The sequence below is a fragment of the Oncorhynchus gorbuscha genome, linkage group LG26 (assembly GCF_021184085.1).
Source record: "Oncorhynchus gorbuscha isolate QuinsamMale2020 ecotype Even-year linkage group LG26, OgorEven_v1.0, whole genome shotgun sequence".
NCBI lineage: Eukaryota > Metazoa > Chordata > Actinopteri > Salmoniformes > Salmonidae > Oncorhynchus > Oncorhynchus gorbuscha.
This window is the reverse complement of record NC_060198.1, coordinates 4,784,971-4,810,520: the sequence shown is the minus strand read 5'-3', so window position 1 is coordinate 4,810,520 and position 25,550 is coordinate 4,784,971. Positions and strand designations below refer to the sequence as shown.

Genomic DNA, 25,550 nt, shown 5'->3' with positions numbered 1-25,550 from the left:
ACAAGGCCTGCTAGTGTTACAATATATGGCTTTACATACATCTGTCAATTAAGAAGTTTGGAATGTCCTGTTTTGTGGAATGTGAACATCAGGATGTCATTCCCACAATGGACAGTGGGGTCCACCGCTGTATGGCATGCCTATGATGTCCCTGCTGGGGTTCGAGCCCAGGGACTGGAGAGTAGATCTGCTGTTTAACTGAGGCAATATCTTCAGGACATAGGGTTACATTAGAACAGACACATTATCATGTGTAAGATAAGGACATAAGGCCTTATCTTGTCGCCTAAAACTAGAAATACACCTATATATTTACTTACTTGAGAAGGTGTCATGGTCAGGCTGATATTGCTGTTGGACATTACCATGGTACCCACTGAGCATCCTGTAATTGACAACACAACGTTCCCCAAGACATGTCCAAAGTAGGCCCACCTACTGTAGGCCCACCTACTGTAGGCCCACCTACTGTAGGCCCTGTAGGCCCACCTACTGTAGGCCCACCTACTGCTTTGAGGTGAAAAATCAAGTGGAACCACCAATTTGACCTCAGAATGTGAAACTCTACATGCGAAATTCGATTATAAAGCCAAATCTGTATATTAGACCTGACAGCTGTAATTCCAAACTGATTATGCAAATGTAGAGCGCTTCTCACATGTGTGGTTAATTAACTCAAGACAAAACAAAAATCTGGTTGGATTTCATCATGGAAGAAAAGAGACATACAGTAGAAAGAATTTGTTAATACCTTGAAATATTGAGGGTAAAAAAGTAGGCCTATAGGATAAAGTACAAAATGACATCCATAAACGATGTGGGGGAAACATTGCTATGGAAATGACGTGTGCAGTATGTCATTACCCAAAACACGAATGGGTCATGGCTGTTGCTATTCTATTACTCATATTTTTGGTTGCTGCTGCGATACTGCGTACAGATGGGAATTTGGTGTTGTTGTTTACTTATATGAATGTGAAGTAAAATACTGTATTTCTCATGTGTTGAGAGCTCATTGTAAAAGGGAGAGGTGTAGCCTACATATTGCTTTAAGTGCGGGGGAGGGGGGCTAGAGTGGAGCGCAACATGTTTGTTTGGTTCCTTCTAGAATTAAGAATATACTACAAACTGGGACTATTATGCACACATTCTGTACACAGCCGTAATTGTTATTCCATTCATTCAACGAGCTCCTTTGAAGATCACTTAGCTTCACGCAGTGTTTTGATAGAGGGAAACGTTGCCTATTTGTCATAGACTTTTAAAGTCCCTGACTTTTTAAAGATATGAAAAAGTTTGAGGATATGGGTGGGGTTTGGGAAAGGGGAAAGGGAGGGAAGGGGCCGAAGAGGGAAAAAAGAGTGATGTGTAGTCTATGAATTCGATGCTGGGTGGGTCTAACGTTACAGCTTTTCAGAATTGCAAATAACTATCGTGCGTAAAAGCTCCTTCACAGGTAATGTTTATCAGCCTAATGCGGTTTACAATTTCTATTCCATTGGATTGGTGGAGGGTTGGTACTGTTTAGCGATTTTTTTTGGAAGGCTCTGTGGGCGAAAACAATAGTTTTGGGGAGGTATTTAAACGTTTTATAATGGAACTACATTCAGTTGATAAGGACGTTCTGGAAGGATAACATGGATTTCACTTTTGCGAGCGGCAAAACAACGTCAACATAGGTTTACTTCTTGCATAGTATTATAGATCATATTTTAAATCAAGATTTTGTGTTCATTTATGTATAACACATATGCTTCAGACTCACTTCTGTCGTCGTATTCTCGCGCTCTTTTCTCATAGCCTGTGTATGGGGCCCGTTGCAACTAACGGGGATAGCGTCCATAACAAACCGTAATGTGCAGCCTCGTAGTCCAGTTAAAATACATGGCCACGTTGAATAGCTTATTATTTTTCCCGACTGAAACTTGCTATTGAGTCAAAAATATATATGCATATATTCAGGTTAATAATGATTAGTCTGCAGTTAAATGAATAGTCTAAACTTTTAGGCCTAATAACTTTATACACTTGAGTAACTTTTAAAACGATGTTGTTTTGATGGTAGACCTACAGAAACAACAATTATTACTTTACCCTCTAAGCGGTCTAATTGTAGTTGATAACAAATAAACGAATATATAAGCTCCTTTTATAGGCTAAACGTGAATGAGCAATCGAATTCAATGATTTGAGTCGTATTTGAAACGAGCCCAATTAACCATTTAGGTAGAGTGCTCTTCTATCCCAGACCTGGATCAAAAACAGACGTCAAATACTTTGTGTGCTTGATTTATCTGGGAGTTTGCACTTTTGGGTCTATTTTATTATTCCCATTGTAGGCAAACCAATTCAAGCACAATACAAGCATTTTAAAATATTTGACATGTATTTGACCCAGATCTGGTTATGCCTCGTATTTAGTAAGATAATTAAGGTGGTGTGGTATATGGCCAATATACCACGGCTAAGGGTTATTCTTAAGCACCTCGCAATGCGGAGGGCCTGGGAACAGCCCTTAGCCTTGGTATATTGGCAATATACCACAAACACCCGAGGTGCCTTATTGCTGTTATGAACTCATTACCAACATAATTAGAGCAGTAAAAATAAATGTTTTGTCATACCCGTGGTATAGGGGCTAATATAACACGGCTTTCAGCCAATCAGCATTCAGGGTTCGAACCACCCATTGTCTAATAAGCAGCATAGCCTACTCACTGTCTTATCTTTCCACAACACTTATCTTTTCTCAGTTAGTCACAATGTTGGTCCTGGCTGGAATCGTTGTTCTTCACATTACTGCCATCATCCTGCTTCTGGTTGCAACCATTGATAACGTAAGTAAATACATATCCCCTCTCCTTTTTCTTACTTTCACATGCTTCCAATGTCACCTCAGTGACCCCTTCATTTCCATCTGTTCTCCTGCTCCATATGAACTTCAGAACGTCTTTATGGACACCATAATAAATACAGGGGCTAGAACAAAAATGTCCACCGTTGGGCCTAAGTATCCAACACTGAAAACACGGTTACAACACTGTTATGAGATGATATAGCTGTTAGTACGTTTTGTTACAATGACTTTGCTACTCTTCTCCTGTGTTGTTTTCTGCAGGCCTGGTGGCTCACAGACTCAGTGGCCACAGATGTGTGGGGCCGGTGGGAACTGTCAGGCTCAGCTTGGCACTACACCAACCTCAAAGGAGACTATGCTGAAGGTATATTAGATGCCATATCTTAATTTGATGACCCTGTTGTTGCAGGAATTTTCCTGCACAGCAGGAAAAACCAACGTGTAGTGTACTCAAGGTTTGAAAAGGCTTTGAAAGTTTGTAAATTCTACTTTAAAATGTCTGACTTGATTTTCCCAACGAAAAATGTATCAACCCCTACAAAAATGTCATTCACATTTCCTGTTGGTGCAGGATTATTTTCCTGCAGGTTGAAACTGGCTCACATTAAGATACAGCATCTGTGTGCTCACCTCTTATTATGGCTACACACTATTAGCTTCTACCAAAACAAGATAGAGTGGATATGTGCGTATGCTTATACTCGCTCGGTAGGCAGGGGTCGAATTAAGCTTCCAAAGTGAAACTAGTGTGTGTTAATTTTACTATGGTGAGTTCCCAGAATGGTTTCATTTCTACCCCTGCTGGTAGGCCTACATTACATGGACAAAAAATATATATATTTTGTAATTATTATGAATGAAAATAAATGACTGTCATTGTTCTGTATGACAAGGGTATAGTGTGTCAGGATCAGTATTGTGCATCTTCCTATCTCATGGAGCCCTGTTCTCTCTGTACCCCCCTATAGAATACCTCCAGGTAGTGCAGGCCGGAGCAGTGCTGGCCTGCATCTTCTCCATCCTGGGCCTGTTTGTGTTCGTGGCTCAACTCTTCACCTTGTCCAAGGGCCAGAGGTTCACCTTCTCTGGAGCCTTGATGCTCATCTCCTGTAAGTAGCTTGGGTCCCTGTATCTGCATCTTAATACCCTATAATCTATGTAATGACATTGATATAAACACAGTGTAAATGTTCTATTATAGTCCCATCCAGCAGTAGCAAACAAACTAATAACTAATGCAAACGGATAACTAATCATCCAGTCTTCAAAAACACTATTGTTTATTGCTATAACTATCACTGTTATTTAAGTTCAGGTTGAAATGGTCTCATCAGCAGTTGTGTCTACAGCCCTATGAGTGACTTTTGAGGTGATGTCTCCAGTACAGCACATAACTGTTATTAACCTAACAGGTGTTTTGAAATCTCCCCTCGTCTCCATCTAGGTCTGTGTGTAATGATTGCTGCGTCCATCTACACGGACATCTTCCACAAGCAGGACCAGGGCTGGTTCGGACACTCTTTCATCCTGGCCTGGATCTCCTTCGTTCTCACCTTCATACTGGGCGTCATCTACGTGGTCCTACGCAAGAAGAGCGAGTAGTGGAACAAGGAATGAAGGGGAGAGGAGGATTGTAAGGAAGGATAGTTTTTATTACGTTTTTGCATTGTGTTGGAGAGGGATGGAGGGTAGGGGTCTTAATTTGTTTATTAACAGTCCCAGTATTCCGATTTTTCTTGTGAGGAGGAAGGTGGTACAGAAGGGGGGAGAGCGGACCCCAAAGAATTGTATGCACAATCAATTTCTATGCGGACTACTGCATGCCTGTTCAAATGGGAGATTTGTCATGTGTAATTGATATAGTACTGTATATTTCAAGGTATGCTACATACCTGTTGCAGTACTTGAACAATCAGCAAACAAGCTTAATTTCCAGTACATGTTTTAAAAGGAATTTGAATTTTTATTTTTTATATCTGAAGTATTTTATAATCAATTGTAATTGTTTTTTGATCCAAATACATTGTAACCGTTTGTTGTGTAATTGTCGTAACGTGTATTCTAAGTGCATTTTAATAGTGTGTGATTCTGAGTTTTGGTTGGCTGCTATATCAAAGTAAATTTTAATCACGTGTGTGATTCTGAGTTTTGGTTGGCTGCTATATCAAAGTACATTTTAATTTGTACAAGTGAAAAAGGTCAACCAGGAACAGAGGTCAATGCGGTGTATGTAATATCACCATTTATTATAATGCAGTAGAGGGATTCTGTTGTGTAATTACATTGGAATTTAAGCCATGTTTGTTCAGACTATACAATTTATTAACAAAATAAAAACGCTAGAAAAAAAAGCAGATTTTTCATTCATATTTCATCTATTCAACATATTTCCAATAAATAACTATTTGATGCAAGACTTCACCACGAGAGCAATCCTGTGACCACTAATAGGCATAACAGGGGATGCAGTAAGATGTACAGTATGTCCAACGACATGCTTGGTCCGGTTCCCATGTTTCTTTAGAAAAGACAACCCCACATTATTCAAGAGGCCCTACAACAGACCAAGACAGGAATGTTCCATTATGTGTCATTCCGAGGGGGTGTAGTGAGTTGATCTGGACTGTACTAAATCCCCTGTCCAGAGGGGGTGATCCGCTCTTGCACCACCAGGTGAAGGAGGTGGTTCTGCTCTGCTGAGAGAAGAGGCCTGAAGAAGAATAATTTACTGTCCATTTTCCTTACAGTCTACGGAATTGTTCTTAACAATTTAGAGACAAGATATCAATGAGAAAATCATAAGGGAAAAAACTAAATTGAAATGTGTATAGCAGCTAAATAGCTACCACATGACAGATTGCATTTTTATTTTTGCTTACCAGAGTTCAGGTTGAAGAGACTTGAGGGACTCTGTGTCTTTTTCCTGGCAAGCCATCTGCAACAACACCATGATAGACTGATATAGACTTAAGACTTCGAAAGCCCAGCATAACCACCAATATAGATCAGCATAAAGCTAGGATCCTTAAATCAAAACAATAACAAAGCGCACCCGGCCTTTGTTTTTGTAAAATGCTGAGGGACGGGCCTGGAGAAACATAACCACTCTAATTCATATACAGAGCTATGGATGCAAGGGCTTGACCATCCATGATATCAACATTATAGTTTTAATCATGTTGTTAGGCTGTACAGTTTTTGTTTACATTTGCATTGTTTACAAACATTGGAGTAAAACAAGCTTATATTTTGGGTTCTGATGGGGTACGACAGTTGAACTAAGCTCATGAGGCATTTACAAAGTTATATTCTTCAAGAATACCATTCATTCATAAGATGTAGCAACGACAGTTTCTTGCTTTAAAGTTGACTCAGTGCTACAATTATGCTCATATTAATAATCCTCATGTGAGACACTTGACCTTCTCACCCGGACATTAAGGACCAATACACAGCTATCTTGTGGGATAGAGTCTAGTAAGGAAATATGCCACATACCACAACTGACTGCAGAAGCAGGAAGACATTCTCAGGTAGGAAGGTCACTACAACGAGAGGGTTGGAAATACAAGTTTAACAATATAGTATTATGAACTTGGTTCTCACATCCCAACCTTGCTAGTGTTGTGTGTATGAGTGTTTAAGGTCAGTCAGGTTAGAATAATGGCTGTAGTGTAGTTACCCTGACTATGAGGGTCAAACGACTCCCAGGCGTATCTCTCCAGGGTCTGGGCATGCTCTGGCAACAACTTCTGGGGAGGAGGCTGCAAAAGGCATTGACATTCGTTCTCAGCTTTCAAAGAGAATTTACGCAATTTAGCAGTGATAAATCATCTGTAAGTATTTGTAGGAAGGAACTGAATACAGGTGAAGTGAAATGTAATGGTATAAGAAGGCACAACGATCGTCGCGATGCTGTGCTTACCTCAAGCAGCATCAGCAAAAGTACTCTAGAAATCTCACACTTGGCCACAATGTCCAGAAATGCACCTAACAAGACAATGAGCAGACGAAAAGCATACTGTTATCAGTTTCAGAATAGTTCATGAACTTCCTGCTTTAACACAGGAAGTGATGAGTTAGCCACAAGTGTTGGGCCAGTCCATTATGTCTTCACCAACGGGGGTGCTGGTGCCGGGCAGTTGCAGTCCCCTCTCCTGACACATCAGCTGCATCTCTGTCAGCACGGACAGCGCGCCGTCATAGTCACCTGACACACAGAGAACAGACAATGTCTATTACAGGATCATGATGTTGTTGTTGTTAGGATTAGAAACACACAAAAGCACACACCAGAGTTGGGGTCAGGTCAATATCAATTCAGAAATTGAATTGCACTCCACTGGAGAAAATCCATGTCCAAAGCAATTTATTGAAATTGACATGGTCTTGAACCCAACTCTGGTATACTCTAGTCCCCAACACATGTATACGCTTCAACTGACATCTGGACCACATGCAGGTAATCCCCATACCATAACCCAGTTTCCTGGCTCGGAGATCAATACGGAGTTGAAATAACGCAAATCTTCACCTATGGTCCAGACCCATCAACCCCCACCGATCCCGCCACTGTACTCACGGGTGAGTATTTTGCAGGTGGCCATCTCTCCCATAGACAGCAGAGACTCAATGGGCTGCTGTGTCTGGAGTTCTGCTGCTCTCTGGTAGTGAACTATGGCCTCACCTGGTTTGTTCATCTCCTATAGATGAAGATGAGAAGAGAGAGGAGGAGGGAGAGAAAGGGAGAGAGGGAGGGGGAGAGAACAGCAGACAGAGAAAAAAAGAGAGAGACAGAGAGAGAGAGAGAGAGAGAGAGAGAGAGAGAGAGAGAGAGAGAGAGGGAAGGATGATCATAAGATCTTAATTCACTACACAGACTGACATAGAAGAGGAATGGTTGCCAATCTATCTTTTGTGATCAGTTTGGTCCATTACCTTGAGGGCATTGCCAAGTTCCAGGGATAGACTGGCAGCCATGACAGGCTGGTTCATCTCAATGTACACCTGAAACACATTTGTAAAACACAGCATTATACTACAGTCTCCAGAGGAATCTAGGGGAAAGGCCAGGGAAAATGGGTTGTTAGTATGTATGGGAAATTCTCCAGATGCTTGGTCTCTTGATCTCTTTGTAGCTGTTACTTCAGATGGATTCAACAATAAACTAAAGAGGATTAGATTATCATTTAAATGCCAATAAAGATACTCTGATGGATCATTCTCCCTTTCACAGCTGTTGTTCACCAAGCCTGGTTAAACTAGACTGAATGCTGCGCTCACTTTTGTCTCACTTCATATCCGTCAGTTCCATTTGGTTTAATAAGGAAGCTTATAGTCATGAGCTCGCCTTGACTGGCAGCTCTTTGAAACCCCTCGACTGGCAGCTCTTTGAAACGCCTCCGTCAAGAAACGAGGATGCAGTGAGCAGTGTTGCAGTCAAATCATCTCAAGCAAATTTGGTGAAACGTAAAGCAACTCAATACAACGTTGAAATGACATCAATGATGTGTTTTATTTTATCTTATACATCTATGTCTCCTGTGATGCAGTTCACAGCAGCACTGACGGATGTGTTGACATGACAGAGTTTTGAATGACCCCTTTAGTTCCATGCTGGGTGAAGACCAAGCTAGACAGTAACTTGCTAACACCAGGCACAGATGGAAGTATCTTTGCCATAGATGAAGAGTAAACTTTTAATTATATTTGCTGACACCCTACAGTCAAATTTTGCACCAGTAAAATAGCTATCTAGCTACTGTATATAAACCATGCCCCTCTGCAACCATGTGACGTCACACACGTGCTGTCCCCCTATCCCGTTAATAATCCCGCCTCCTGAAATAAAAGTGTTTGACATGGGGGAGGAGACCAGTAACTTTATGATCAAACTTTACCAATGTAGAAGCAACAGTCATGTGTCATACTTTGATCTGGTTCTATCATCAAATTTAATGAAAAACATGATTTTGACTGTTCGTGACCTTTAACTCATGACCTGTTTGTGTATCTCTATTCTATTATGTCAAACATTTGTAGTCTTTTTTACCTTGATGGCGAAGCTGTAGCAGTTGAGTGCGGCCTGTAGGTGCTCGTCGAAGCCTGGGGCTTGTAGTGCTCTGCTCTGCTTCTCAGAGAGCAGGAAGAGCCGGGCAGCATCGGTCAGGGCCAGGGCCTCCCCAGGAGCATTGAAAAGAGTCTGCTCACACCTGTGGGTTCAGGTAGGATATAACAGGTATAGATTATATATTGTAATGTGAGATACCCGGTCGCATTCACAGGTGGCGAATCGCATCTCTGCATGTCTGGCAGACATATCAGTGTGGATGACGGATCACCACCTCAAGCTGAACCTCGGCAAGACGGAGCTGCTCTTCCTCCCGGGAAGGACTGCCCGTTCCATGATCTCGCCATCACGGTTGACAACTCCATTGTGTCCTCCTCCCAGAGCGCCAAGAACCTTGGCGTGATCCTGGACAACACCCTGTCGTTCTCAACCAACATCAAGGCGGTGGCCCGTTCCTGTAGGTTCATGCTCTACAACATCCGCAGAGTACGACCCTGCCTCACACAGGAAGCGGCGCAGGTCCTAATCCAGGCACTTGTCATCTCCCGTCTGGATTACTGCAACTCGCTGTTGGCTGGGCTCCCTGCCTGTGCCATTAAACCCCTTCAACTCATCCAGAACGCCGCAGCCCGTCTGGTGTTCAACCTTCCCAAGTTCTCTCACGTCACCCCGCTCCTCCGCTCTCTCCACTGGCTTCCAGTTGAAGCTCGCATCCGCTACAAGACCATGGTGCTTGCCTACGGAGCTGTGAGGGGAACGGCACCTCAGTACCTCCAGGCTCTGATCAGGCCCTACACCCAAACAAGGGCACTGCGTTCATCCACCTCTGGCCTGCTCGCCTCCCTACCACTGAGGAAGTACAGCTCCCGCTCAGCCCAGTCAAAACTGTTCGCTGTCCTGGCCCCCCAATGGTGGAACAAACTCCCTCACAACGCCAGGACAGCGGAGTCAATCATCACCTTCCGGAGACACCTGAAACCCCACCTCTTTAAGGAATACCTAGGATAGGATAAGTAATCCCTCTCACCCCCCCCTTAAGTTTTAGATGCACTATTGTAAAGTGACTGCTCCACTGGATATCATAAGGTGAATGCACCAATTTGTAAGTCGCTCTGGATAAGAGCGTCTGCTAAATGACTTAAATGTAATGTAAATGTAGATATCTAATTTACATTGTAATAGGTAGTAGGAAATAATGTTGGTTGTAGGATACTTACAATGGAGGAGAAAGGGCGATATTGATCCATCATTCTATGCTACCCATGTCTGTATGATATTAATATGGGCAAACAATATGTTCTGAGTAGGCGGCAATAGTTAGAGATGGAGACTTACCTTGCCATTGCAAGGTCACAGAAGGCTGCATACTGAAGGCAGTCTTGCTGCTTCAGCTCTTTAGCCAACTGACCTGCAGCCAATCAGAAATACTGGGTGAGATGCGAGCCACATAATCAACAGAAGTTGTGAAAATGGTGTACTTAATAGTCGGGGTCATCATCTGAAAACATTAACATATGAATGAATTGTTGATATGTCAGAAACATGGTTATTAGTCATTTTTTTTAAATCCAGGAAACATTAGCTACTCACCAAACTGCTCACTTGCTTCTGCTACATTGGGTTTCCGAAGAAAACGTCTAAGGTGGGCAAAGTGAAATTACAACTAAGCCAGTAGGGACAACAGAATGTCAGATATGATTAGTTAGCTAGTTGCCTAGTAACCACTGCTCTAGTACCTGACTAGCTACAACGCTAGAAAACCAAAGTTAGCTAAACAATCATTATTATTCAGGGATGAGGATTCATTTGAAACAGCTAACTAATTATCTATCTAGTGCCAGCTAGTTAATGAGTTTAGCCAAAACATGGTAAAAATGGCAAAATAAATAAATAAAACGCTGTTGATGCTTTCTTTGGACGCATGGAACTGACAGCAAGTTTTGCCGGCTACCGTTAGCTAGCTAGCTGTGAAATCCTGGCTCGCACCTCAAAAGATTAGACGATCATGCATTACACATCGTCACTCGAATGGATACACAGAACAAAGACAAGAACGTAATAAATCGTACTTTTTCAATTTATTTGATACAGCACGATATCTCATCAGAAAGTCCCCCTCCGCTGCCATGGTCAACAATAGATGAAAAACAAATAAACCAAACCCGGAAGTAGAGATGGGAGACGCGTTTCGATTGGCTCTTACTCAAAATAGCCCAATAGTCTCATTGGATACAATTTTATTATGGTGGGATTTTGGAGTACAAGGGTTCAGTTTGCAAAATCTCTCGTTAAAATTAATCTGACACATTGCAGATATCTGTTAATTAGACAAAATATCAACCAGAGATATTCCGTGATGATAACAACCAGAGACATAGCAGTTTATTTTCAACAGAAGTCACGAAGCTGCAGGGTAAAATACATACGTGATTTTAGGTCTGTGTAAAAGAACAAGAGAGATTGCAAAGGCAGGAAAATCGAAGCATATAGATTCCCAAACACAGTGCAGATGCCAGTAGGTCAGAAATTCTCATAGACGCATTCAAATATTCCTTCCCCTTGCGGCGTTGCATTCTCCACCTGTAGGAGGAGAGTGGGAGAGAGGTCAGGACAGTAGCATCCTCATTAATTCGAACAGCTCTTTATCAACATTATTGGTAGCTATAGGTCTACTCATATCTATTTGGGGGAATAGAATATAGTAGAAAAATAGAATACAATTAAATATAATATATCTGGAATGACAAAACCAAGGCTTTGGTCATTTATATTTCCTGGTTAGTGTATGTTCACACTGACCGATTCCTTTGACTTTCTCTTTACTTTTCCTTTCCTCTGGACAGATTCACGGTTTACTGCTGCTGCTGGTGCTCCTGGGGTCAAGACCTCATAGACAGATGCTGGCCGAGACTCTAGACTCTGAGAGAGGAGGGAGTTCCAGGTGAGACACATTCATTCTTGTAGATCACATAGGGCCTACAGTGGATGTGGAAGTTAATCAAAACAGTGGATCTTTGTTGATGATATTCTTTTGATGACCCACACACAGCTTTGACATGTGTCAAGGTCACTTTTTGTTGTTGTGGTTCAACTCGTAAAATCAATGTGAAATAGTTACAGCAAATCAATGGAGATAGAGAGACATGCTTACAGCGTAAACTGGAGCAGAGGCAGCTGCATTCACTGATGTGTTACTGTTCTCCTCCTCCTCTTCATTCTCCCCTCTATTCCTTCTGCTTACTCCACTACCGGTACTTCCATTCTTCAATATAAATTGACCCCGGAAATCACAAGTTAACACACACACGGACTGATACAATGACAACATACCAACCACAACAGAAGGGTACAAAAATATACAGTGTTTCAGAACCTCCACCAAACTTTTCTCAAACCTCTTACCCATTGGCTTTTGAACACGTATATGGAGCCGATCACACTGAAGATGAGGAGGCCTGTGGTAAGAGCCCCCAACACAATGAAAAGGATGAAACCAGAGTAAAGCTGCCGGTACCCCTCGTCTGAAAGAGAGACAGAGACAAATACAGAGACACAGAGACAATAAACATAGTACCATTAGAGTTTGTCCAGTGTCAATCAATGTCTGAACACTTTGGTTGGGAAGTAGATTAATGTCAAGTGAAAAAAAAGAGTTAGAGGGCTTTTTATTTTCATGATGACAATCATGCGTGTTGTTGATGGTGGCGTACGTCTGACATTCAGCTGACATCTACAGTGTTTGTACCAAAAAAAGGTCCCTTTTGAAAAGCGATTGTGTTTTCACTCTCATGTCAACATTTCCTGTTACTCAACATGTGGACAACAGAAGTTTCACTAACTGACTAACTGTTATCTTTCTATCATCCCTTCATTTTCTTCTTCTTCTACCACACACTCACCTTTCACCAGAAGGGTCCAGAAGATCTCCACATTTTTATACTTGCAGTTATACTCTCCTGAGTATGAACTGTTATATGCGGATATTTCCAAATTAAATGTTGTTGTTTTTGTTTCAGGAGAAAGGAGAATAATCCATTCTTTTATCTTCTTTTGTTCTGGAGGCCCAGAGCAGACTAAGTTGCTGGAGCTCTGATTCATTGGGATGGTCACTTTGAGTTTGTAATGGACCGTTTCTCCTGCCAGAGCAACCCTGATTCTGTCCGGCATAGAGATGGCTGGGTTGGCTTCTAAATGACACAGGGGGATGTAGAGTAAGGGTCAATCTGACATCGAAGAACCAAATAGGCAACTTACTTATGTATTGATTTGCAATACTTTGATATAGCCCGCTAGAAATACATTGATATACAATGTTGATGAGAAAAGACAGTTCTGTAAATGGTAACAGGAATTTCTATCATGACATTTCTAACTTCTAACGTAAAGAAATTACTTTCAACAGTATCATGGTATTGGTATTTAAATGTTTTGTTAATTAAATACCCTTACCTTGAGCCTGATGATTTCCCAAACACATCAGGACACACAGAACTCCAACCATCCAGATGCACATTTTGAAGAGACACCAAAGTTTTAGTTTTTCCCCCTCTGTTTCTATTTGTTTGTGGTCACTTGAGATAGGAATACCTGTATCAGTATTGGAAGGATTTCGTCGAATTTCCCAAACAGTGTATGAGTGTCGCTTCAAGCCTTTCCCCTGTTCAGATTGCCCAGAATGTGTATGTCTATATCTGTTAGTCTTGGCCTCAGAGAGGTCGCAATACTGGGGTTCCTGTTTTGCTCTGGCCACTTCCTCAAAGTATTAATTCATGTGAGCCTTGTAAAATCCCCAAGCATCAGAGATAGAATGACCAAGATACTGTACTGCTCTAGGAGGCATAGGCTGTAAAATAACAGATACATTTTTATTTTTTATTTTTTATAAACAGATTATGAATGAAAGCATGAACCATTTACAGCAGACAGGGAATGTCCAAAAAGAAACAGTTATTACAGTATGTACTCTTGTGTATGTTTTGTTGTGATACAACAGGCAGCTACTGTGTTATTATTGTGTTTGTTACGTCACTCACCAGATCCATCCCAGATGCAGTGTTGAGTTTCCTCCACTGTGAGACAGTGTTGGAGAGACCCAGAGTTAAAGTTCAAACCACACGTGAGCACTAAATGAGAGTCTGGCCCTTCGGATGAAAGAGAGAGAGAGAGAGGAAAACATCTGAGAAAGAGAGAAAGGAATTCGGGGGAGGTGACAAATTGTCTATGTTAATGCAAACCAGGTGAATGTACATCCGTTTGACTTCTCCTCAACTAATGCTCTCAGTCAGTGTGGAAGGAAGAACTGCACAGCATTGCAACACCTCTGCACGTGCCTATGCTTCTCCACCTCTTCCCTTCTTCCCTCTCTCTCTATTCCCTTCTTTTACAAACTCTTTCCCCTGTTATCCCCCTTTCATTGGCAGAGCTGGAAGCCAACTCTGACCTCACAGCAGCCACTGCACAAAAACAGACTCGGAGAGAGAGAGAGAGAACAGAAATAACATCTGGATACCAGTGAATAAAAATTATGTTCACTCTATTTCATACCATTCCCCCTCCTCTTATCTAGCTCTAACCCCTTTGACTCTAAATCACTTTCTTGCATTATTTTACCTGGCAGGGTTAACCACTGTCAACAGTATGGAAGGTATTCACGTGGAATTGGTCAGTTGATGTGTTGGACTGAACTCGGACGATATAACCAGAGCTGGATGAAATACCGTCATCATTTGAGAAATGTGGAGAATTTGCTGTCATACATTTGGGTTCTTGAAAAGAATGTTATAGCTCATATAGGATAACAATCATTCTTTACCTCCATCTGCATCAAAGAGAAGGGGAAACAGAGGGGCGGGGAAGGGGGAATGACAGGAGGACTCAAAAGAAAAGTGAATATGAAGAGAACACGTACATCTGGAAACAGCTGGAACCCAGAAAGAGAGGGGGAGAGAGAGAGAAAGAGGGAGAGAGAGAGAGAAGAGAGAGTAAGATGTGTACGCTCCTCAGTCCTCTCACAGTTCACAAATAAAGAGTCCTTAAGTGGGTCCGCACTGCCCAGCCACATTCTCCTGCTTATCACATTACTACTGCAGGGACAGAGAGGAGAAGAGAGGGACGAGGAAGAGGAGACCAAGGCATTGGAAGAGCGGAGAAAAGGGGGAGATAATACTTCAAATAAAGTGAAGGCACCAAGTTTTATTGAGTGACAACTTGGACCTGCTAAATTAAACCCAATTCCCTGAAGGTGTAAGTATTGTTTCATTCACTCATTTAAAACACGCAATGTACTTCTCATCCAGCAAATGCATTGTTTTTTTGGCCTTGTTTCAGTTGTTTGTGGCACTGTTGTTTTACCGTTGACAATTTAACTGGGATACATACGGAACCTTATCTTCCTGCATGTGTCTAATTTGTCTGTTTGGTTCTTGATATGTTTATTGAAACAGCTCCACCATATTCAAGTTTCATGTTTCAATGTTTAGTCACCACCTGCGCAGGTCACCACAGGTGTAAAACAGTACGGTGAAATCCTTACCATGAGAGCCCTTTCCCAATATTGCAGTGATAATAATATACTGTAGATAATAATAGAAAATATAATAAAAAATAAAATTAAGAATAAAAACCACACAAGAACTATGATGACTTTTAAAGAAACAAGAATGCAAGTACATACAGATCAGTACTGGAGTGGTAGTATATACAGGTCAGTACCAGTACCTTATTCAATATGCAGGGATACTGGAGTGGTAGTATATACAGGTCAGTACCAGTACCTTATTCAATATGCAGGGATACTGGAGTGGTAGTATATACAGGTCAGTACCAGTACCTTATTCAATATGCAGGGATACTGGAGTGGTAGTATATACAGGTCAGTACCAGTACCTTATTCAATATGCAGGGATAATGGAGTGGTAGTATATACAGGTCAGTACCAGTACCTTATTCAATATGCAGGGATACTGGAGTGGTTGTATATACAGGTCAGTATCAGTACCTTATTCAATATGCAGGGATACTGGAGTGGTAGTATATACAGGTCAGTACCAGTACCTTATTCAATATGCAGGGATAATGGAGTGGTAGTATATACAGGTCAGTACCAGTACCTTATTCAATATGCAGGGATACTGGAGTGGTTGTATATACAGGTCAGTATCAGTACCTTATTCAATATGCAGGGATACTGGAGTGGTAGTATATACAGGTCAGTACCAGTACCTTATTCAATGTGCAGGGATACTGTAGTGGTAGTATATACAGGTCAGTACCAGTACCTTATTCAATGTGCAGGGATACTGTAGTGGTAGTATATACAGGTCAGTACCAGTACCTTATTCAATGTTCAGGCATACTGGAGTGGTTGTATATACAGGTCAGTACCAGTACCTTATTCAATGTTCAGGCATACTGGAGTGGTTGTATATACAGGTCAGTACCAGTACCTTATTCAATGTTCAGGCATACTGGAGTGGTAGTATATACAGGTCAGTATCAGTACCTTATTCAATGTGCAGGCATACTGGAGTGGTAGTATATACAGGTCAGTACCAGTACCTTATTCAATGTGGAGGGATACTGGAGTGGTAGTATATACAGGTCAGTACCAGTACCTTATTCAATGTGGAGGGATAATGGAGTGGTAGTATATACAGGTCAGTACCAGTACCTTATTCAATGTGCAGGCATACTGGAGTGGTAGTATATACAGGTCAGTACCAGTACCTTATTCAATGTGGAGGGATACTGGAGTGGTAGTATATACAGGTCAGTACCAGTACCTTATTCAATGTGCAGGCATACTGGAGTGGTAGTATATACAGGTCAGTACCAGTACCTTATTCAATGTTCAGGCATACTGGAGTGGTTATATATACAGGTCAGTACCAGTACCTTATTCAATGTTCAGGCATACTGGAGTGGTTATATATACAGGACAGTACCAGTACCTTATTCAATATTCAGGGTTACTGGAGTGGTAGTATATACAGGTACCTTATTCAATATGCAGGGATACTGGAGTGGTAGTATATACAGGTCAGTACCAGTACCTTATTCAATAGGCAGGGATACTGGAGTGGTAGTATATACAGGACAGTACCAGTACCTTATTCAATATACAGGGATACTGGAGTGGTAATATATACAGGACAGTACCAGTGACTTATTCAATGTGCAGGGATACTGGAGTGGTAGTATATACAGGTCAGTACCAGTACCTTATTCAATATACAGGGATACTGGAGTGGTAATATATACAGGACAGTACCAGTGACTTATTCAATATACAGGGATACTGGAGTGGTAATATATACAGGACAGTACCAGTGACTTATTCAATGTGCAGGGATACTGGAGTGGTAGTATATACAGGTCAGTACCAGTACCTTATTCAATGGGCAGGGATACTGGAGTGGTAGTATATACAGGTCAGTACCAGTACCTTATTCAATGTGGAGGGATACTGGAGTGGTAGTATATACAGGTCACTGCCAGTACCTTATTCAATGGGCAGGGATAATGGAGTGGTAGTATATACAGGTCAGTACCAGTACCTTATTCAATGTGGAGGGATACTGGAGTGGTAGTATATACAGGTCAGTACCAGTACCTTATTCAATGTGGAGGGATAATGGAGTGGTAGTATATACAGGTCAGTACCAGTACCTTATTCAATGTGGAGGGATACTGGAGTGGTAGTATATACAGGTCAGTACCAGTACCTTATTCAATGTGGAGGGATAATGGAGTGGTAGTATATACAGGTCAGTACCAGTACCTTATTCAATGTGGAGGGATACTGGAGTGGTAGTATATACAGGTCAGTACCAGTACCTTATTCAATGTGCAGGCATACTGGAGTGGTAGTATATACAGGTCAGTACCAGTACCTTATTCAATATTCAGGGTTACTGGAGTGGTAGTATATACAGGTCAGTACCTTATTCAATGTGCAGGCATACTGGAGTGGTAGTATATACAGGTCAGTACCAGTACCTTATTCAATAGGCAGGGATACTGGAGTGGTAGTATATACAGGTCAGTACCAGTACCTTATTCAATAGGCAGGGATACTGGAGTGGTAGTATATACAGGTCAGTATCAGTACCTTATTCAATGTGCAGGCATACTGGAGTGGTAGTATATACAGGTCAGTACCAGTACCTTATTCAATGTGGAGGGATACTGGAGTGGTAGTATATACAGGTCAGTACCAGTACCTTATTCAATGTGGAGGGATAATGGAGTGGTAGTATATACAGGTCAGTACCAGTACCTTATTCAATGTGCAGGCATACTGGAGTGGTAGTATATACAGGTCAGTACCAGTACCTTATTCAATATACAGGGATACTGGAGTGGTAATATATACAGGACAGTACCAGTGACTTATTCAATGTGCAGGGATACTGGAGTGGTAGTATATACAGGTCAGTACCAGTACCTTATTCAATATACAGGGATACTGGAGTGGTAATATATACAGGACAGTACCAGTGACTTATTCAATATACAGGGATACTGGAGTGGTAATATATACAGGACAGTACCAGTGACTTATTCAATGTGCAGGGATACTGGAGTGGTAGTATATACAGGTCAGTACCAGTACCTTATTCAATGGGCAGGGATACTGGAGTGGTAGTATATACAGGTCAGTACCAGTACCTTATTCAATATACAGGGATACTGGAGTGGTAATATATACAGGACAGTACCAGTGACTTATTCAATATACAGGGATACTGGAGTGGTAATATATACAGGACAGTACCAGTGACTTATTCAATGTGCAGGGATACTGGAGTGGTAGTATATACAGGTCAGTACCAGTACCTTATTCAATGGGCAGGGATACTGGAGTGGTAGTATATACAGGTCAGTACCAGTACCTTATTCAATGTGGAGGGATACTGGAGTGGTAGTATATACAGGTCACTGCCAGTACCTTATTCAATGGGCAGGGATAATGGAGTGGTAGTATATACAGGTCAGTACCAGTACCTTATTCAATGTGGAGGGATACTGGAGTGGTAGTATATACAGGTCAGTACCAGTACCTTATTCAATGTGGAGGGATAATGGAGTGGTAGTATATACAGGTCAGTACCAGTACCTTATTCAATGTGGAGGGATACTGGAGTGGTAGTATATACAGGTCAGTACCAGTACCTTATTCAATGTGGAGGGATAATGGAGTGGTAGTATATACAGGTCAGTACCAGTACCTTATTCAATGTGGAGGGATACTGGAGTGGTAGTATATACAGGTCAGTACCAGTACCTTATTCAATGTGCAGGCATACTGGAGTGGTAGTATATACAGGTCAGTACCAGTACCTTATTCAATATTCAGGGTTACTGGAGTGGTAGTATATACAGGTCAGTACCTTATTCAATGTGCAGGCATACTGGAGTGGTAGTATATACAGGTCAGTACCAGTACCTTATTCAATAGGCAGGGATACTGGAGTGGTAGTATATACAGGACAGTACCAGTACCTTATTCAATAGGCAGGGATACTGGAGTGGTAGTATATACAGGTCAGTACCAGTACCTTATTCAATAGGCAGGGATACTGGAGTGGTAGTATATACAGGACAGTACCAGTGACTTATTCAATGTGCAGGGATACTGGAGTGGTAGTATATACAGGTCAGTACCAGTACCTTATTCAATGTGCAGGCATACTGGAGTGGTAGTATATACAGGTCAGTACCAGTACCTTATTCAATGTGGAGGGATACTGGAGTGGTAGTATATACAGGTCAGTACCAGTACCTTATTCAATGTGGAGGGATAATGGAGTGGTAGTATATACAGGTCAGTACCAGTACCTTATTCAATGTGCAGGCATACTGGAGTGGTAGTATATACAGGTCAGTACCAGTACCTTATTCAATGTGGAGGGATACTGGAGTGGTAGTATATACAGGTCAGTACCAGTACCTTATTCAATGTGCAGGCATACTGGAGTGGTAGTATATACAGGTCAGTACCAGTACCTTATTCAATGTTCAGGCATACTGGAGTGGTTATATATACAGGTCAGTACCAGTACCTTATTCAATGTTCAGGCATACTGAAGTGGTTATATATACAGGTCAGTACCTTATTCAATATTCAGGGTTACTGGAGTGGTAGTATATACAGGTACCTTATTCAATATGCAGGGATACTGGAGTGGTAGTATATACAGGTCAGTACCAGTACCTTATTCAATAGGCAGGGATACTGGAGTGGTAGTATATACAGGACAGTACCAGTACCTTATTCAATATACAGGGATACTGGAGTGGTAATATATACAGGACAGTACCAGTGACTTATTCAATGTGCAGGGATACTGGAGTGGTAGTATATACAGGTCAGTACCAGTACCTTATTCAATATACAGGGATACTGGAGTGGTAATATATACAGGACAGTACCAGTGACTTATTCAATATACAGGGATACTGGAGTGGTAATATATACAGGTCAGTACCAGTACCTTATTCAATGTGCAGGCATACTGGAGTGGTAGTATATACAGGTCAGTACCAGTACCTTATTCAATGTGGAGGGATACTGGAGTGGTAGTATATACAGGTCAGTACCAGTACCTTATTCAATGTGCAGGCATACTGGAGTGGTAGTATATACAGGTCAGTACCAGTACCTTATTCAATATTCAGGGTTACTGGAGTGGTAGTATATACAGGTCAGTACCTTATTCAATATGCAGGGATACTGGAGTGGTAGTATATACAGGTCAGTACCAGTACCTTATTCAATAGGCAGGGATACTGGAGTGGTAGTATATACAGGACAGTACCAGTACCTTATTCAATAGGCAGGGATACTGGAGTGGTAGTATATACAGGTCAGTACCAGTACCTTATTCAATAGGCAGGGATACTGGAGTGGTAGTATATACAGGACAGTACCAGTGACTTATTCAATGTGCAGGGATACTGGAGTGGTAGTATATACAGGTCAGTACCAGTACCTTATTCAATGTGGAGGGATACTGGAGTGGTAGTATATACAGGTCAGTACCAGTACCTTATTCAATGTGGAGGGATAATGGAGTGGTAGTATATACAGGTCAGTACCAGTACCTTATTCAATGTGCAGGCATACTGGAGTGGTAGTATATACAGGTCAGTACCAGTACCTTATTCAATGTTCAGGCATACTGGAGTGGTTATATATACAGGTCAGTACCAGTACCTTATTCAATGTTCAGGCATACTGGAGTGGTTATATATACAGGTCAGTACCAGTACCTTATTCAATATGCAGGGATACTGGAGTGGTTGTATATACAGGTACCAGTACCGTATTCAATATGCAGGGATACTGGAGTGGTAGTATATACAGGTCAGTACCAGTACCTTATTCAATATGCAGGGATACTGGAGTGGTTGTATATACAGGTCAGTACCAGTACCTTATTCAATATGCAGGGATACTGGAGTGGTTGTATATACAGGTACCAGTACCGTATTCAATATGCAGGGATACTGGAGTGGTAGTATATACAGGTCAGTACCAGTACCTTATTCAATATGCAGGGATACTGGAGTGGTTGTATATACAGGTCAGTACCAGTACCGTATTCAATGTGCAGGGGTACTGGATTGGTAGTATATACAGGTCAGTACCAGTACCTTATTCAATATGCAGGGATACTGGAGTGGTTGTATATACAGGTCAGTACCAGTACCGTATTCAATGTGCAGGGGTACTGGATTGGTAGTATATACAGGTCAGTACCAGTACCTTATTCAATATGCAGGGATACTGGAGTGGTTGTATATACAGGTCAGTACCAGTACCGTATTCAATGTGCAGGGGTACTGGATTGGTAGTATATACAGGTCAGTACCAGTACCTTATTCAATATGCAGGGATACTGGAGTGGTTGTATATACAGGTCAGTACCAGTACCTTATTCAATGTGCAGGGATACTGGAGTGGTAGTATATACAGGTCAGTACCAGTACCTTATTCAATGTGCAGGGATACTGGAGTGGTTGTATATACAGGTCAGTACCAGTACCTTATTCAATATACAGGGATACTGGAATGGTAATATATACAGGACAGTACCAGTGACTTATTCAATGTGCAGGGAGACTGGAGTGGTAGTATATACAGGTCAGTACCAGTACCTTATTCAATGTTCAGGCATACTGGAGTGGTAGTATATACAGGACAGTACCAGTACCTTATTCAATGTGCAGGCATACTGGAGTGGTAGTATATACAGGTCAGTACCAGTACCTTATTCAATGTGCAGGGATACTGGAGTGGTAGTATATACAGGACAGTACCAGTGACTTATTCAATGTGCAGGGAGACTGGAGTGGTAGTATATACAGGACAGTACCAGTACCTTATTCAATAGGCAGGGATACTGGAGTGGTAGTATATATAGGTCAGTACCAGTACCTTATTCAATGTTCAGGCATACTGGAGTGGTTATATATACAGGTCAGTACCAGTACCTTATTCAATGTTCAGGCATACTGGAGTGGTTATATATACAGGTCAGTACCAGTACCTTATTCAATGTTCAGGCATACTGGAGTGGTTATATATACAGGTCAGTACCAGTACCTTATTCAATGTTCAGGCATACTGGAGTGGTTATATATACAGGTCAGTACCAGTACCTTATTCAATGTTCAGGCATACTGGAGTGGTAGTATATACAGGTCAGTACCAGTACCTTATTCAATGTTCAGGCATACTGGAGTGGTTATATATACAGGTCAGTACCAGTACCTTATTCAATGTTCAGGCATACTGGAGTGGTTATATATACAGGTCAGTACCAGTACCTTATTCAATGTTCAGGCATACTGGAGTGGTAGTATATACAGGTCAGTACCAGTACCTTATTCAATGTTCAGGGATACTGGAGTGGTAGTATATACAGGTCAGTACCTTATTCAATATGCAGGGATACTGGAGTGGTAGTATATACAGGTCAGTACCAGTACCTTATTCAATACGCAGGGATACTGGAGTGGTTGTATGTACAGGTCAGTACCAGTACCTTATTCAATACGCAGGGATACTGGAGTGGTAGTATATACAGGTCAGTACCAGTACCTTATTCAATGCAGGAATACTGGAGTGGTAGTTTATACAGGTCCCTGCCAGTACTTTATTCAATGCAGGGATACTGGAGTGGTTGAAAATACAGGTCACTGCCAGTACCTTATTTAATGCAGGGATACTGGAGTGGTTGAGGTGGGTTCATACATAAAATGGGACTGGTAGTATGATATACATGTAAACAAGGCTGAAAAGTGACTGGTACCAGAACGGGAGCCTGGAGACCAGTCAATGTCTCGGGTGACCGGAGTCTTTGTCAATATTTCGTGCCTGATATGGCTTTTAAAGCTTGTTTCTTGTGAGGATAGGTGCTAATTTGTATATTCCACTCTCCCTCTGGTCTGGTTCCAACTGCGACACGAGACCCTCTTATAAAAGCATTTACAAGACTTCTTTCATGAGTCATCATCTAAGATATCCAGAACATTCCAAGTGATTACCAATCCTTCTCAGGGTCTCCGTTCTGGGTATAATCCCCTTCCTGCTCTTTACATAGCCTTGTTTCTGGAACCAATACAATACAATCAAGGTCTTCAAACTGTTTGCTGGTTGGTTGGACACATGGTCATTCTCCTTCTATCACGCCACTGTCCTGAAGACACAGGCCCCACTGTCCCTCACACAAAATAGATTTTCTTCAGGCCTTGAAATAAACTAATTGAGTTTGCTCAGTCCAACAGGTCATAAGACTGTCCGACTCCTGTCCTTACCACAAATGAATTACCTGTTTTCAGTCACAGTATCGAAAACATACTTGTACATACTTTGAGAGACTTTCAAAGAGGGATAGGTAATATAGAGGGTTTCTAAGATGACCTATACCAAACCAACATGTGAACATGCACGTGGATCTGTCTTCAACTCTTAACTGGGCCACGGAGAGACTGTTGGCAGCCTTGTGTGGAAAAAACAACTTTTTCTTCACTCTCTCTCTCTCTCTCTCCCTCTTTCTGATTCTTCTCTCTGTCTCTGACTTTCCCTATTTCTTCTGAACGTAATCAAATTGTTGTAATGTCACAGTGAACTGATTTTGGCTAATTGGCAGATTTTTTTCAATCATTCTTGTTGTGTTTTCCTTTTCTTCTTCATAAAAGGGCTGTGTCTTCTCATCATGGCCCCTCAAACTGTGATGCTGCTGCTTCTGGCTGCCACGGCGACCATGGCCCAGTCCGTTGGCGAGGAGAACGAACTGGATTATGGGTACTGGAACTACCGGGAGGGAGGTAAGCTAATAAATAAGAACGTCCATCCACCCTACTCAGTTTGACATCAAGGAAAGCAAAAGCGGAAGTGAAAAAGACAGGTCTTTCATAACAACGACTCTTCTTCCTTTCCTCGGGGGTTGTGGTTGCAGCTGAGAGTGTGAACGTGACCACTGTCCGCAGTGTGACCAGAGTCCTGGACCTCTGGGGAAAACGCATCTTCAACGAGATCAAGACCCTACTCCACTCGCAGCCCAGCACCTTGCTCCCTGACTACTCCAGGTAGGAGTACCAGAGGGACATCGTTACTGTGGTATGGGTCAACAGAGAGTGTACAAATCCATTTTTACAGTACTTTCAGAAATTATTCATACCCCTTGACTTATTCCAAATTGTGTTGTGTTACAGCCTGAATTCAAAACAGATGAAGTATATATTTTTTTCTTAACCATCTACAGACATTACTCCATAATGACAAAGTAAAACATGTTTTTAGACATTTTTGCAAATGTACTGAAAGTTAAATACAGAAATACCCCATTTGCATCATTATTCACACCCCCAATACATGTTAGAAACACCTTTAGCAGCGATTACAGCTGTCTTTCTGGGTAAGTCTCTAAGAGCTTTCCACACCTGGATTGTACAATATTTGCCCATTTAAAATTCTTCAAGCTGTCAAATCGGTTGTTGATCATTGCTAGACAACCATTTTCAAGTCCTGCCATAGATTTTCAAGCCAATTTAAATCAAAACTGTAACTAAGCCGCTCAGGAACATCCACTGTCTTCCTGGTAAGCAACTCCAGTGTATATTTTACCTTGTTTTCCGTTATTGTCCTGCTGAAAGGTGACTGTCTCCCAGTGTCTGTTGAAAAGCAGACTGAACCAGGTTTTCCTCTAGGTTTTTTCCTGTGCTTAGCTCCATTCCGTTAATTTTTTTATCCAGAAAAACTCCTTAACGATTACAAGCATACCCATAACATGGTACAGCCACCACAATGCTTCAAAATATGGAGAGTGATACTCAGTAATATGTTGTATTGGATTTGCCCCAAACACAACACTTTGTATTCAGGACAAAAAGTGAATTGCTTTGCCACATTTTTGCAGTATTATCTTTGTAGTGACTGGGTGTATTGATACACCATCCAAAGTGTAATTAATAAGTTCACCATGCTCAAAGTTTTTTATTTTACCAATCTACCAATAGGTGCCCTTCTTTGAGAGGCATTAGAAAACCTCCCTGGTCTTTGTGGTTGAATCTGTGTTTGAAATTCACTGGGGTACAGACAGGAGGTAGTCATTT

The 25,550-nt window shown here is 41.6% G+C and overlaps 3 protein-coding genes across 4 annotated transcripts; 1 reads left to right on the top strand and 2 right to left on the bottom strand.

Moving 5' to 3' along the window:
* Positions 1-1,353: 1,353 nt before the first annotated feature.
* LOC124015943 (epithelial membrane protein 2-like) lies at positions 1,354-5,224 on the top strand. 2 transcript variants are annotated; one of them, XM_046331436.1, is made up of 5 exons: positions 1,354-1,456; positions 2,754-2,837; positions 3,119-3,221; positions 3,826-3,966; positions 4,302-5,224. In XM_046331436.1, exons 2-5 carry the CDS (start codon positions 2,763-2,765, stop codon positions 4,457-4,459), a joined length of 477 nt encoding a protein of 158 aa, XP_046187392.1. In that variant the 5' UTR covers positions 1,354-1,456; positions 2,754-2,762; the 3' UTR covers positions 4,460-5,224. The 2 variants fall into 2 exon arrangements, with proteins under 2 accessions (XP_046187392.1, XP_046187393.1); XM_046331437.1 differs by lacking the exon at positions 1,354-1,456 and adding an exon at positions 1,520-1,679.
* Positions 5,069-11,083, bottom strand: f8a (coagulation factor VIII associated). The gene is made up of 12 exons (XM_046331433.1): positions 10,997-11,083; positions 10,518-10,564; positions 10,263-10,335; positions 8,910-9,069; positions 7,796-7,864; positions 7,440-7,560; positions 6,975-7,067; positions 6,783-6,847; positions 6,540-6,621; positions 6,356-6,402; positions 5,737-5,792; positions 5,069-5,567 (listed from the first exon to the last, which is right to left on the bottom strand). Exons 1-12 carry the CDS (start codon positions 11,053-11,055, stop codon positions 5,486-5,488), a joined length of 954 nt encoding a protein of 317 aa, XP_046187389.1. The 5' UTR covers positions 11,056-11,083; the 3' UTR covers positions 5,069-5,485.
* si:ch211-243a20.4 lies at positions 10,994-13,620 on the bottom strand. Its single transcript, XM_046331435.1, has 6 exons — positions 13,377-13,620; positions 12,827-13,114; positions 12,330-12,448; positions 12,079-12,189; positions 11,727-11,846; positions 10,994-11,507 (listed from the first exon to the last, which is right to left on the bottom strand). Exons 1-6 carry the CDS (start codon positions 13,438-13,440, stop codon positions 11,448-11,450), a joined length of 762 nt encoding a protein of 253 aa, XP_046187391.1. The 5' UTR covers positions 13,441-13,620; the 3' UTR covers positions 10,994-11,447.
* Between the last annotated feature and the right edge of the window lie 11,930 nt (positions 13,621-25,550).

Coding starts and splice junctions, on each gene's coding strand:
- f8a (XM_046331433.1), bottom strand. CDS start 11,055: ATGGCAGCGGAGGGGGACTTTCTGATGAGATATCGTGCTGTATCAAAT. Junction 6,403..6,539: donor GTTTGACCCTCATAGTCAGG/GTAACTACACTA, acceptor CTCTCGTTGTAG/TGACCTTCCTACCTGAGAAT. Junction 5,568..5,736: donor TCTCTTCAACCTGAACTCTG/GTAAGCAAAAAT, acceptor ATTCTTCTTCAG/GCCTCTTCTCTCAGCAGAGC.
- si:ch211-243a20.4 (XM_046331435.1), bottom strand. CDS start 13,440: ATGTGCATCTGGATGGTTGGAGTTCTGTGTGTCCTGATGTGTTTGGGA. Junction 13,115..13,376: donor GGGAAATCATCAGGCTCAAG/GTAAGGGTATTT, acceptor TGTGTCATTTAG/AAGCCAACCCAGCCATCTCT. Junction 11,847..12,078: donor CCTCTGCTCCAGTTTACGCT/GTAAGCATGTCT, acceptor CTCCTCTCTCAG/AGTCTAGAGTCTCGGCCAGC.
- LOC124015943 (XM_046331436.1), top strand. CDS start 2,763: ATGTTGGTCCTGGCTGGAATCGTTGTTCTTCACATTACTGCCATCATC. Junction 2,838..3,118: donor TGGTTGCAACCATTGATAAC/GTAAGTAAATAC, acceptor TGTTTTCTGCAG/GCCTGGTGGCTCACAGACTC. Junction 3,222..3,825: donor CAAAGGAGACTATGCTGAAG/GTATATTAGATG, acceptor ACCCCCCTATAG/AATACCTCCAGGTAGTGCAG.